Genomic DNA, 15,522 nt, shown 5'->3' with positions numbered 1-15,522 from the left:
TTTACTCCGCTGGTCTCGGTCTCAGAAAGAAATTATGAGTCCTCACTGTCCAAGACCTAGTCAAGACCGAGTACAAATGTATCCGACACCGAGACATGACCGAGACACTCAAAATGTGGTCTTGAGTACTATAACACTGCTATGTACATACTGTAACTGGACATTATGAAGGGGCATATTCTTTCAAATAAAACAATAGCCAGTTTGATCACAGTTGTATGCAACAACAAAAAAGTAAAAAACAAACATAATAGGCTTTGTCTGGCCAACGAATTTGTTGTGTTTTTTCAATATGGCCCATGCCCTGATTTAGTTCGGCACCCCTGTGCTACGGGGTGGAAACAGTTTTCATTGCCACACAAATCCCCCCCAAAATAATGCCATTGCAAAATGAAAGATTCACCTTACCTTGATACTTAAAAACTAAATCAATACTGTCATTAATGTGGTTATTCAATAATTATCCATAATACTTGCGCATTTGGTATTGAGCTGTTTAATTAAGCTGTGATATTTTCACACATCATCTGATGCAGTAAGGAATTTCCTGAATGACAGTCAAGTGATGAACAGCTGTTGTGATAGCGCATTTGATGCAACAACAGCTTTGGTACTGGAAAAAAGCTATTCGTAAGGAATGTCCAGAATATTTTGTTCTCATTCGTTACGCAAGTGAAGACAGTTGTGTCTGGATCCATGATGGATCTAATATCCCTAGCAAATTGATGTTGATCATCTGTTGTTGTCTGCTTGATTTACGGTGTCATTAGATTTAACAGAGAAAGCATCAAGGTAATGAGTTTGTGTTATCATATACAGTACCAGTCAACAGTTTGGACACACCAACTAATTCCAAGGTTGTTCTTATTTTTACTATTTTCTACATTGTAGAATAATAGTGAAGACATCACAACTATGAAATAACACATATGGAATCATGTAGTACTGCACACTGCCCTAACCCATCTGGACAAGAGGAAAACCTATGTAAGAATGCTCTTCATCGAATACAGCTCAGCATTTAACACCATAGCACCCTCCAAACTGGTCGTTAAGCTGGATACCCTGGGTCTCAACCCAGCCCTGTGCAACTGGGTCCTGGACGTTCTGACGGGCCACCCCCAGGTGGTGAGGGTAGGAAACAACATCTCCACCCCACTGATCCTCAACACTGGGGCCCCACAAGGGTGCGTTCTCAGCCCTCTCCTGTACTCCTTGTTCACCCATGACTGCATGGCCATGCACGCCTCCAACTCAATCATCAAGTTTGCAGACGACACTACAGTGGTAGGCTTGATTACCAACAACGACGAGACGGCCTACAGGGAGGAGGTGAGGGCCCTCGGAGTGTGGTGTTAGGAAAATAACCTCACACTCAACGTCAACAAAACAAAGGAGATGATCGTGGACTTCAGGAAACAGCAGMGGGAGCACCCCCCTATCCACATTGACATGACAGTAGTGGAGGAGATGGAAAGTTTTAAGTTCCTCGGCGTACACATCACGGACAAACTGAAATGGTCCACCCACACAGACAGCGTTGTGAAGAACGTGCAACAGCGCCTCTTGAACCTCAGGAGGCCGAAGAAATTTGTCTTGTCACCGAAAACACTGACAAACTTTTACAGATGCACAATCGAGAGCATCCTGTCGGGCTGTATCACCGCCTGGTACGGCAACTGCTCCACCCACAACTGTAAGGCTCTCCAAAGGGTAGTTCGGTCTGCACAACGCATCACCGGGGGCAAACTACCTGCCCTCCAGGACACCTACCACACCCAATGTCACAGGAAGGCCAAAAAGATCATCAAGGACAACAACCACCCGAGCCACTGCCTGTTCACCCCGCTATCATCCAGAAGGTGAGGTCAGTACAGGTGCATCAAAGCTGGAACCGAGAGACTGAAAAACAGCTTCTATCTCAAGGCCATCAGACTATTAAATATTGAGTGGCTTCTGCCAACATACAGACTCAAATCTCTAGCCACTTTAATAATTAATAATTGGATGTTATAAATGTATCACTAGTCACTATAAACAATGCCACTTTATATAATGTTTACATACCCTACATTACTCATCTCATGTATATATACTGAAACTCTATACCATCTACTGCATCTTGCCTATGCCGCACGGCCATCGCTCATCCATATATTTATATGTACATATACTTATTCATCCCTTTACACTTGTGTGTATAAGGTAGTTGTTGTGAAATTGTTAGATTACTTGTTAGATATTACTGCACTGTCGGAACTAGAAACACAAGCATTCTGCTAACCATGTGTATGTGACCAATAAAATTTGAATTGATTTGATTTAGTTACCAAAAAAAGTGCTAAACAAATCAAAATATACAGTTGAAGTCGGAAGTTTACAAACAGCTTATCCAAATACATTTAAACTCAGTTGTTCACGATTCCTGACATTTAATCCTAGTAAAAATCCCCTGTCTTAGGTCAGTTTGGATCACCACTTTATTTTAAGAATGTGAAATGTCAGAATGATAGTAGAGAGAATGATTTATTTCAGCTTTTATTTCTTTCATCACATTCCCAGTGGGTCAGAAGTTTACCAACACTCAATTCATATTTGGTAGCATTGCCTTTAAATTGTTTAACTTGGGTCAAACATTTCGGGTAGCCTCCCACAAGAAGTCGGGTGAATTTTGGCCCATTTCTCCTGACAGAGCTGGTGTAACTGAGTCAGGTTTGTAGGCCCACGCTTTTTCAGTTTTTCAGTTCTGCCCACAAATATTCTGTAGGATTGAAGTCAGGGCTTTGTGATGGCCACTCCAATACCTTGACTTTGTTGTCCTTAAGCCATTTTTCCACACCTTTGGAAGTATGCTTGGGGTCATTGTCCATTTGGAAGACTCATTTGCGACCAAGCTTTAAATTACTGACTGATGTCTTGAGATGTTGCTTCAACATATCCACACAATTATCCATCCTCATGATGCCATCTATTTTGTGAAGTGCACCAGTCCCTCCTGCAGCAAAGCACCCCCACAACATGATGCTGCCACCCCCGTGCTTCACGGTTGGGATATTGTTCTTCGGCTTGCAAGCATCACCCTTTTTCCTCCAAACATAACAATGGTCATTATGGCCACACAGTTCTATTTTTGCTTCATCAGACCAGAGAACATTTCTCCAAAAAAGTAAGATCTTTCTCCCCATGTGCAGCTGCAAACCGTAATCTGGCTTTTTTATGGCAGTTTTGGAGCAGTGGCTTCTTCCTTGCGGAGCGGCCTTTCAGGTTATGTCGATATAGGACTCGTTTAACTGTGGATATAGATCTTTTTGTACCTGTTTCCTCCAGCATCTTCACAAGGTCCTTTGCTGTTGTCCTGGGATTGATTTGCACTTTTCGCACCAAAGTACGTTCATCTCTAGGAGACAGAACGCATCTCCTTCCTGAGCGGTATGACGGCTGTGTGGTCCCATGGTGTTTATACTTGCGTACTATTGTTTGTACAGATGAACGTGGTACCTTCAGGCGTTTATAAATTGCTCCCAAGGATGAACCAGACTTGTGGAGGTCTATACATTTTTTTTCTGAGGTCTTGGCTGATTTCTTTTGATTTTCCCATGATGTCAAGCAAAGAGGCACTGAGTTTGAAGGTAAGCCTTGAAATACATCCACAGGTACACCTCCAATTGACTCAAATTATTTCAATTAGCCTTCAGAAGAAAGTTCTTTGTTTCTCGCCATTTTGAGCCTGTAATCGAACCCACAACAGTTTTCATCTCTGCTAACATAATTGCAAAAGGGTTTCCTAATGATCAGCTGTCAATGAATTACAATGAAGTGCTTGAAAAAGTCCTTGAATTTGACTTGCCAATGTCTGTATGAAACCTGCATAAAGGATGTATAGTCCTAGGCCCATGTTGTTGTATAGGTGGAGTTATCAGCCAATTTCCATATATTCCTCTAAGTACACATGTGGAACTGCATACAAATCCTTTTTATTTTCATTTCAAACCATTTTTAAATGTTGATGCCAATGTCACACATTGGCATCAAACAAAGACGCATATTGCATATACCCACGAACATCCACACACATCATCACAGCGGGAGCCACACAGCCATTTCTGTGTGATGATGAGGTTATTAATGGAAACCCTGGGTCCTGGGTCCTTCTGGTCAGAGGAAGTCAACAGCTTTTAGGAATGTGTGAATGTCCAAGTATTTACATCTCAGGGACAGGGGCCACTGCATCTGAGCCTCCAATGACAGAACAGTGCCAATACATCCTTTCTTAATGATGCACACAACAAGACAGCTGATTGAGCAACACAAAGGAGTATCATATCTTGGAAAACATACAACTGCTAGAGTTCAGTGAAAACTCCTTTTCTACCGTCAATAGAAATAACTTAAAGAGACTTGCACTCCCTTCTAAGATGTATAGCCTACTGCACAAACCTCATTGCTACAGAACTGTTTTTAATTGGTTTATGTTGCATAGGCTTACGTTTTTTAAGTCATGTTTTTAACAAATCTGAGCAATAGAGCTCGGCTTCCTTATTGACTCAGAAAGTGATCTTGACTCAGAAAAGGTTTGTGACCGCTGGCTTAGGCTAATTCTCCATGCACACAGCCAGCCACTGTGAGAGATCACAGTCCATGAGCATAGCCCAGGTTTAGTGGGCTGTAATGTTTCCCTGGTTGATAGGAGGTATTTGCTCAAATTGTGGGAAAATGCAGAGGTGGACAGCAGCTGCAGGCTGAGGACTGAGATGAGAACCTAATAAAAACATACATACAGAGGAAGACCAGCAGGGACACGAATTAACCCTGGCCTTTTACAATGTACAGCTCATAGACATAACCTGACTGACCACTCTACTATAGTACTGTACAACTGGCCATTCAAAACCCAGACCTTGTTGTGAATTTGATTGTTTGTTTTTTCCATTTCCAACATCTCAACAACCCAACTTTGAATGATGTGGTTCAATGGGATGAGTACACAGCCTACAACTGAAATAGAGGTTATGGAACATGGTTCCAGGGTGTAGCAAGGGCACTGCCGAGTTGCTCTGCAGGGCCTCTCACTCTAATCTGTCTACTGCTGGCTGATGTAACCTTGGAGCTGAGTGGGATCAAAGGGACCAGGCAGAACAGGCTGTCTACAGCTTCCGGGGCCAAATTTATCCCAGCGTGACCAGCATGGACTCACGGCCACACCCCATACTCTGACACCGGGTCACCTGGATATGAGGCAAACTGGAGACAGAGGTAGGAACAGAGGTGTTACTCACATCATCCTAAATTCAAGAAAAAAATACACTGATCATCACAGACATATGATAGTTTAAAGGTTGTGAAATTGTGGTTATGTTTTTCACCTGATTTGCAGACACACAAAAACAGGATTGGAAATGTACTATGATAAATATTTTGACCATGCTCTATCTGCATTCTGGTTTCCAACAAGAGGGCTGGTTAAGACATTCCTGTGTGTGGGACACAGACCATTCCCATGGGGAGCCTCTGTGTGCCCTTTACACAGACAGACTACAACCTACAACTGTAGTCACATTTCAGAAAGGACTCGTCCTCAACCACCTCAGGTTCACACAAATTAATTTCCAATTATGTGTGCAAGTCAGTTCCACAAGAACCTATTGTGAAGTTTAAGCCGCGCTGCAACTACAAGTATAGAGTTACAGAGACAGAGTGGCACACCAACGCAGGAACATACATACTCTGATCATTCACACACACACACACGCACACACACACACAACACACACACGCACACACCCCACACACACACACACACACACACACACACACACACACACACACACACACACACACACACACACACACACACACACACACACACACACACACACACACACACACACACACACACACACACACACACACACACACACACACACACACAGAGAGACACACACACACACACACACACACACACACACACACACACACACACACACACACACACACACACACACACACACACCACACACACACACACACACACACACACACACACACACACACACACACACACAGAGACACACACAGCGCAGCGCATGGGACGTGGGAAGGGCAGAACTGTAAATGTGATATAGTTTTTGTGGACGAAAGCTGGAGATCTTAAACCTGTGTGAGCCACAGACAGAGGGGTGGGTGTGGGAGCAGAGGGGTGATGGGAAGGGGTGCGATACTCTCTTTTCAAATTCAGGGGCACTGAATCAGGACTCTCCGCCTCTTTCTCCTTATGTGGACATATCCTAGCAACGGTGTCCCAAACACAAGGGCATTTGATTTGATTTATTAGGATCCCCAATAGCCGACGCTAATGGCGACAGTTAGTCTTACTGGGTTCCGACACATACTAAAAAAGACATTACAGACAAAATGCTTTACAATTTACATACATTTAAAAACATGAACATGTAGTGTGTGTGTGTATCTATCAGTTACACATACATGTCAGTACATACACACAACAAGTAGGTCACATGGGGGCGAGGCTTTGTGCCGTGAGTTGTTGCTTTATTTGTTTTTTGAAACCAGGTTTGCTGTTCACTTGCACTATATAAGGGAGTTCCATGCACGCATGGCTCTGTATAATACTGTACGTCTCCTTGAATTTGTTCTGGACCTGGGGACTGTGGAAAGACCCCTAGTGGCATGTCTGGTGGGGTAAGTGTGTGTGTCAGTGCTGTGTGTAAGTTGACTATGCAAACAATTTGGAATTTCCCCCCAAAATATGTTTCTTAGAAATACAAGAAGTGACGCAGAGAGAGACTGGCATGCATACTATTAATATTATCCCTCTGATTACAATGAAGAGCAAGACGTGCCGCTCTGTTCTGGGCCAGCTGCAGCTTAACTTCGTATTTCTTTGCAGCACTTGACCATATGACTGGAAAATAATCAAGATAAGATAAAACTAGAGCCTGCAGAACCTGCTTTTGGAGTGTGGTGTCAAAAAATCTGAGAATCTCTTTATTACGGACAGACCTCTCCTCATCTTTACAACCATTGAATCTATATATTTTGACCATGACAGTTTACAATCTAAGGTAACACCAAGTAATTTAGTCTCTTCAATTTGTTCAACAGCCACACCATTCATTACCAGATTCAGCTGAGTTCTAGAATGTAGGTAATGATTTGTACCAAATACAATGCTCTTAGTTTTAGATATGTTCAGGACCAGTTTATTACTGGCCACCCATTCCAAAACTGCCAACAACTATGTGTTATGGCTTTCAGTGACTTCATAAGCTGTGGTTGCTGATAGGTATATGGTTGAATCACCAACATATATGGACACACATGCTTTGTTAATGCCAGTGGCAGGTCACTGGTAAAAATAGGAAAGAGTAGAGGGCTTGAAAGCTGCCCTGCGGTACACCACACTTCACATGTTTGACATTAGAGAAGCTTCCATTAAAGAAAGCCTTTTGAGTTATTTTAGATAGATAGCTTTGAATCCACGATATGGCAGAGGTTGAAAGGCCATAACACAAGTTTTCTCAACAGGTTATGGTCAATAATATCAAAGGCTGCACTGAAATCTAACAGTACAGCTGCCACAATCTTCTTCTTATCAATTTCTTTCAACCAATCACTCTTCGCCGAAGAGGACGCTGACGTTTTACATGCTCCTAACCAACTGTGCTATTTTGTCCGTTTTTTAGCGTTGTTTGTAACTTGTTTTTTAACTTATTTTGTACATAATGTTGCTGCTACCGTCTCTTCTGGACATCAGAACAGAGATAACTCCCCTCATACTGGAAGAAGCTTTTTCCTTTAACAAGTCCGACGAGAAGGATATACTCATTTCCCGGAAACAGGCCCAAATCCCCGTCATTTGCGTGAAGAATAGACGGAAGAAAAGGGGACGCAGGTCGGGCTGCTGTCTGAGAATCCGTAGGCGATCAAGTAAACTCCCACTGTCATCCGTTCTATTGGCTATTGTGCAATCATTTGAAAATAAAATGTATGACCTACAATTAAGATGATCCTACCAACGGGACATTAAAAACTGTAATATCTTATGTTTCACCAAGTCGTGGCTGAACGACGACATGGATAATATAGAGCTGGTGGGATTTTCCATGCACCGGCAGAACAGAGAAGCTACGTCTGGTAAGACGAGGGGTGGGGGTGTGTCTATTGTCTATAACAGGTGATGCGCGATGTCTAATATTAAAGAAGTCTCAAGGTATTGCTCGCCTGAGGTAGAGTACCTTATGACAAGCTGTAGACCACACTATCTACCAAGAGAGTTCTCATCTATATTATTCGTAGCCGTCTATTTACCACCACAGACCGATGCCTGCACTAACACCGCACTCAACCAACGCTATAAGGCCATAAGCAAACCAGAAAATGCTAATCCAGAAGCGGCACTCCTAGTGGCCGGGGACTTTAATGCAGGCAAACTAAAATCAGTTTTACCAAATTTTTACCAGCATGTCACATGTGCAACCAGGGGGGGAAAAAAAACTCTAGACCACTTTTACTCCACACACAGAGATGCATACAACGCTCTCCCCATGCTCTCCATTTGGCAAATCTGACCATAATTTTATAGTCCTGATTCCTGCTTACAAGCAAAAACTGAAGCAGGAAGTACCAGTGACTCGGTCAATTCGGATAGGTGGTCAGATGACGCGGATGCTACGCTACAGGACTGTTTTGCTAGCACAGACTGGAATATGTTCCAGGATTCATCCAATGGCAATGAGGAGTATACCACCTCAGTCATCAATTTCATCAATAAGTACATCGACGATGTAGTCCCCACAGTGACCGTATGTACATATCTCAACCAGAAGCTATGGATTACAGGCAAAATCCGCATCGAGCTAAAGGCTCAAGCTGCCGCTTTCAAGGAGTGGGACACTAATCCGGACACTTATAAGAAATCCCGCTATGCCCTCAGACAAACCATCAAACAAGTAAAGCTTCAGTACAGGATTAAGATTGAATCCTACTACACCGGCTCTGACGCTCGTCGGATGTGGCATGGCATGAAAACTATTACGGACCACAAAGGGAAACCCAGATGCGAGCTGCCCAGTGACACGAGCCTACCAGATGAGCTAAATGCCTTTTATGCTCGCTTCGAGCCAAGCAACACTTAAGCATGCACAAGAGCACCAGCTGTTCTGGATGACTGTGTGATAACGCTCTCGGTAGCTGATGTGATTAAGACCTTTAAACAGGTCAACATTCACAAAGCCGCGGGGCCAGACGGATTACCAGGACATGTACTCAAAGCATGCGTGGACCAACTGGCAAGTGTCTTCACTGACATTTTCAGCCTCTCCCTGACAGAGTCTGTAATACCTACATGTTTCAAGCAGACCATCATAGTCCCTGTGCCCAAGGAAGCGAAGGTAACCTGCCAAATGATTACCGCCTCGTAGCACTCACATCGGTAGCCGTAAAGTGCTTTGAAAGGCTGGTCATGGCTCACATCAACAGCATCCTCCCGGATACCCTAGACCCACTCCAATTCTCATACCACCCCAACAGATCCACAGATGACGCAATCCCAATCGCACCACACACTGCCCTTTTCCACCTGGACAAAAGGAACGCCTATGTGAAAATGCTGTTCATTGACTACAGCTCAGCGTTCAACACCATAGTGCCCATTCGGCGCATGTGACAAATAAAGTTTGATTTGATTGGATGTGATAGGGTCACACTAGCAGCCTAGACAAGAGGGCATACAGGTCACCAAGCACTATAACTGACTACTGACTCCCAAGACTGCTATCCTGTCTCCTGTCCTGGCCATATCCTGCAAGCCATGCTACAGGCTCCTCAATGGACAGATTGAAGGGGACAGCCTAGGTCTCTGCAGTGCTGACCCCACATGCCCTGCCTGTACCCCCATACCCACCCCCACCTGCCACATTGGGCAAACACACCCTGGTCATAAACATTTGAACTTGGCAGATTCTAAATGGCAAGATCAGGGGCATGTTTCTGCACTGCCTGGCAGGGTTGTGTTAGTTAATCTGTCCAATCTACTCTAACCTCTGAGGGTTTCTATAAGTAGTGCTTAGTTGCCTGGGTACAGGTGTGGTCTTTGCTGGTGGGCAGGGGGTGGAGGTAGGTAGATTTGTATAGGCCCTGGAAAAGCCAAAACCTTAAGGTAACAAAAGCTGCTGAATGGTCATTTGGTGTTACCTCTCAGTCCGGGATGTAAAAATTAGGTTCAGATGTAACTCATGAATCTCATTTATAACTATTAGTGTCCAGCACCTGTACGTCAATCTAAGTAACATAATAAAAAAACTCCCATCAAAATCCTTCAGTTTAAGCTAGTTTAAGTCTCAATCCACTTCATCCGCCTATTTGGGCCTTCCGCATCTGTGGTGGAAGGTGACAGAGCTAAAGCATTGTTTGTCAGACCAGGAGACATCCCGAAAGCGGTCTTCTCACAAAAACGTCTGTAGTGTCCGAACAATTTGGCCTACAAACATTTTGCTCTACGACCCCCACAAGTGTCACAGGACTCGTCTGAAGGTAACCCATACAAATGAATGGAAGTATTCAGGCAGTTTTGAGCCAACAAAAATGTTATGTTTATATTCTTCAAAGTAACCACTCTTTGCCTTGATGACAGCTTTGCACACTCTTGGCATTCTCTCAACCATCGTCATGAGGTAGTCACCTGGAATGCATTTAAATTAACAGGTGTATCTTGTTAAAAGTAAATTTGTGGAATTTCTTTCCTTCTTAATGCATTTCAGCCAATCAGTTGTGTTGTGACAAGTTATGGGTGGTATACATTTCGTAAAAGACCAAGTCCATATGATGGCAAGAACAGCTCAAATAAGCAAAGAGAAACAACTGTCCATCATTACTTTAAGACATGAATGTCAGTCAATGCGGAAAATTTCAAGAACTTTGAAAGTTTCTTCAAGTGCGGTCGCTTTCTTATATTTCCTAAATATAGGACAGACACTTCAAAACTTTATTCCTTGTCTTTTTTCCATTTAAATATTATTATTTTTATACATAAAGCAGTCCTCAAATTCAAATATCTAAATGATCCATGGTATGACCATCTTAAAACAATTTGGGTAGGGTCCATTTTGGAACGGGTTCAACTTTTTGGACCCGAGACGACCTCTAGCACAGATGGAACTATCCAAGCAGAAGATACATCTACTTTAAATGTCTATATTTGGTTGTGTTGACAACCAAACACAATTCAATGTCACTAAATATCAAATCTGCAATCAACCAGAGCTTGAAATCCTAGGCCTATTGTATTGTTTATTTTTTTGTTGAATTCTGGTTTGAATTCAAACAATTGCTGTTGATGACTTTGCAAATGCTACACTAAATAGGCCTACATAGCATCATTGATGATTGATAAAGTATGGTTAAATTTCATTTGCTCTGTTAAACCTACCGTTCAGAATGACTTTGATAGCAGCAGTGAATCTATTTAATTTTTATGTGGAGATCTCTCAACAATCATTCTCACGATTACACATAGGTAATAGTCAGTGACAAATATCATAGTTAAAAACCTTGGATGGGAGACCAAGGGGTAGCTGTAGACAGATCAATTCTCCAGTAGGAGGTGCTGCCCAGTCTATAATTATTTTCTGATAGTAGATATAACATTGAAAATCTGACATTGCTTTAAAGGTACAAATTCAACATATTTTATACAAAGTTTGTCTATGTTCAAATTTGGCTACCATGATGACATAATCCTGTTGTTGAAATTTCACCCTCAAAACAACAGTTTACTTTGATAACTTTTTCAAATCCAATGTATTTTCCACCTAGATTCCACGTCACAATACGTTGACAAATGACGTTGAAACGATTCAACCAGTTTGTCCCCAGTGGGCAGACACATGCTCATTGCTCACATGAAGGGCTCCAAACAAAAGACAATCGAAAAAATTACAAAACTTGTAAATGATGGTATGAAATAAAATAAAACTTGTTTCTCACAAGTGTAGTAGGTTGTGAACTATGCAAACAATGTTTCCACTCCGAGAATGAGAACGGTAAATGACTGTAATTAATACATGCATTAACAGAAATGAATGAAACCAAATGGCAGGGATTAACGGTACATTTTCTACTGGTGACATACCGTATGTAATGGGGGAATTGATAACAATACACACTCAAAGGACAAACAATTCACACAAATGAAACAATTCATGTGCAAGAATTGTCGGGAGACAGCTGAGCGCATACTGGAGAGCTGAGTGTATTCTGGAGAGAGATGTGCCTATATCCTCGCCACCCACCCCTCCCCTTCTTATTATATTCAAGACACATTATCTTCACACGTATTTTAGATGCTTTTCACCGACAGCCTCAACTCAAGAATCAGCTAGGCCTATTGTCAAGCGCGCTGACCAAATTGTGGACTTCCCAAAAAGGCATATTACTACACTCTTGTGATTTTAAACAATGCGCAATGTATTTTTTTTCAAGAAGCTAATGACCCTCTGTGGTTAAGTCAGGCTCCCTGGTGAAATATTTTTGAAAAGACAGGTGTAATTGTATCATTTTGGCAAATGTATTTAAATTTACTTTAAGACACGGTAGCTGGTATTCAGAGCTTGAATAGCCAATTATTTTTGTCTTAAGTCTTTTTTTCAGTTATCAGGCCTATAAAGCCAATGCAACTGCCTGTTTTACAAACGGTAGGCTACCACATGGATAGTGCATTGCAGGCCAACACTGACCTAGGCTACTATTGTACTTTGCAGGGATAGGAGGGGGCCAGCAATTTGTTTTGTCTTGTCTAGGGCGGCATATCGGCCAGGGCCGAGCCTGCTCAGAGGACACTGTCCACATCACTCACTTACATCATCTGTCTCTTTTCAGCAGGGATAAAACCCCAAGAAAGCCTCCCTTTCTGAGAAGCCAGGGACCAGCCACTCTCCCTGTGAAAAGCAGAGCAGGACAAACCCACTATTCTTCACTCCCATTCAAGACACCTCGTTAGAGACAGATTGATTTCAAATGGTAACACATCTCCAGGGATACTCAGTGAATGTAAACATTTTTCACTCCCTTTCATTCATTGGTTCAAAACAAGACATACTGTGAATTCTCTACTCTAAATGGGAGAGAGAGAGAGCGAGAGAGAGAGAGCGAAGCGTAGGCAGACATCGAGAAAGAGAGACAAAGAGATAGAGCAGAGGTCAAGTTCTCTTTCTCTATGAGATTATTTGCTTAATGTGAGGCCTGACTAAATGTTTGCTTTAAAAGCCAATATTGAACAGTACAAAGCCAATATCCAATACCACTGAAGTGGTTCTCGGATTCTCTCAACAAAATAACGTAGTTTTTTCTCATGTGATATGATGGTCAAATATCGTGTTACTACTGAGTGTAATTTACTTGTTATTTTTATTTAACTAGGCAAGTCAGTTAAGAACAAATTCTTATTTACAATGACGGCTTACCGGGGAACAGTGGTTTAGCTGCCTTGTTCAGGGGCAGAACGACAGATTTTTACCTTGTCAGCTCAGGGATTCGATCCATCAACCGTTTGGTTACTGGCCCAACACTCCAACCACTAGGCTACCTGCAGCCATAATAATGTAACATTTTTGCCTTTATCAGAACGAAATACTTTTGGCTGCGTGTCGGTTCAGAGCCCATTCCATTCAATGAGGTGAGACTGATTTTTAAGTAAATCAAAAGATGTAATAAAACCAAACCAAGTGGCAGTCACACTGACAAATGACATGAAACATTGTTCATGGACTTCAGAATTCACCCCTCACTGAGGGGCGTAGAGGGCCAAAGTGGTCCCTAGGCTTTACACAGTGAATCTGTCCTATCATCTCATTCTCCTGTCCCACATATCTATCTACCTTACCCCTCCATCCTGGCTCTATCCTTACCCTGGAAGGCAGAGGCGTGGCCCACGATGAGGTACTTGAGCTCAAAGCTGTAGGAACGGATATTCTGGAGAGTCTCTCTGCGCACTGCTGCCTGGTAACTCTCCTCCATCTTGCGTGTGCAACACGACGGGCCTGAGTGCTTGCAGATCTGCAGCTCGCCATCTGGGAAAGAAGAGGAAAGCAAACCCGAGCATGACAGACCTCAAATGTGAAAAACATAAATTAAGTGTGTTGGAAGCTTTGACCAAATGTGAATAATAATTCTTACTCAAATAGTTGAGTAAATAAATGGTTCAAAGACATTGTTTCTCTACACTTCTACTAGTTCTCATATATACCCTGTATTCATATATCCCCTGTATTCAAGTTCCCTTTGAGTTAGCAAAGCTTCCTCTGCTACAATCTCATTTGGATGAGGTCCAGGGTGATTATACTGCTTTATCTCCCATATGAAACTAATACACCAAGCTGGGATAGTGGAGCCAGGAATGAGAGTGAGAAAGAGCTTCAGAAATAGACTTTGGTTATCCGGCTGGCTGGACGTAGCTGAATCAAAGTCCAGATACAAAATCTCCAAGGGTGTAGAGAGAATGCAGAGGGAGTGATGCGCACCAGAGTTAACAACATGCTTACTTACAAACTCAACTGGGCCTAAGTCATTGCATGTGTCAATCATGAAAGGATTGTGTAAACAAATCTATCATGTAACTGATGACAGGTGACAGACTTACAGTGCATTCGGAAAGACCCCTTGACTTTTTCCACATTTTGTTACGTTACAGCCTTATACTAAAATGGATTAAATAAAAATAAATCCTCAGCAATCTACACACAATACCCCATAACGACAAAGCAAAAACAGATTTTTTTTAAATGTTTGCAAATGTATTAAACATTTTAAACTGAAATATCACATTTACATAAGTATTCAGACCCTTTACTCAGTACTTTTTTGAAGCACCTTTGGCAGCGATTACAGCCTCGAGTCTTCTTGGGTATGATGCTACAAGCTTGGCACACCTGTATTTGGTGAGTTTCTCCCATTCTTCTCTGCAGATCATCTCAAGCACTGTCAGGTTGGATGGGGAGCGTCGCTGCACAGCTATTTTCAGGTCTCTCCAGAGATGTTCGATCAGGTTCAAGTCCAGGCTCTGGCTGGGCCACTCAAGGACATTCAGAGACTTGTCCCGAAGCCACTCCTGTGTTGTCTTGGTATTTCTGTTGTTTTTTAAAAATACATTTACACATTTCTAAAAAACTGTTTTCGCTTTGTCATTATTGGGTATTGTGTGTAGATTGATGAGGGGGGGAATTATTTAATCAATTTTAGAATAAGGCTGTAATGTAACAAAATGTGGAAAAAGTCAAGGGGTCTGAATACTTTCCGAATGCACTGTATATATACACTGTAGAATAGACGATCACACACAACATGCAGCTCAGTTATTGTGGCTCCATGGGGCTCATTTGACCTGTCCATTGAGGACTGGGATTGAGAGAGAGAAGATTTTTGGGGTGCATTTGTGAAGGAAACAATATTGATTTGATTTAAATGGTTTGATTGCTTTTTGGTGCTTGCCAAATAATAAGCTGATATATA

At 42.3% G+C, this 15,522-nt stretch overlaps 1 protein-coding gene across 2 annotated transcripts in view; it reads right to left on the bottom strand.

The window, feature by feature from the left end:
- The window catches only part of LOC111971843 (glypican-5-like), a 125,130-nt gene that overhangs the window by 108,651 nt on the left and 957 nt on the right, over positions 1-15,522 (bottom strand). For both annotated transcript variants that reach the window (XM_023998646.2, XM_070446137.1), the window contains exon 2: positions 13,923-14,084. In XM_023998646.2, coding sequence (XP_023854414.2) covers positions 13,923-14,084 — 162 coding nt within the window. The remainder of the gene's footprint in view (positions 1-13,922; positions 14,085-15,522) is intronic.

The sequence above is a fragment of the Salvelinus sp. IW2-2015 genome, linkage group LG13, assembly GCF_002910315.2.
Source record: "Salvelinus sp. IW2-2015 linkage group LG13, ASM291031v2, whole genome shotgun sequence".
In the NCBI taxonomy this organism is placed as follows: Eukaryota; Metazoa; Chordata; class Actinopteri; order Salmoniformes; family Salmonidae; genus Salvelinus; species Salvelinus sp. IW2-2015.
The sequence above is the reverse complement of the archived record's forward strand: the minus strand, read 5'-3'. Positions and strand labels throughout refer to the sequence as shown.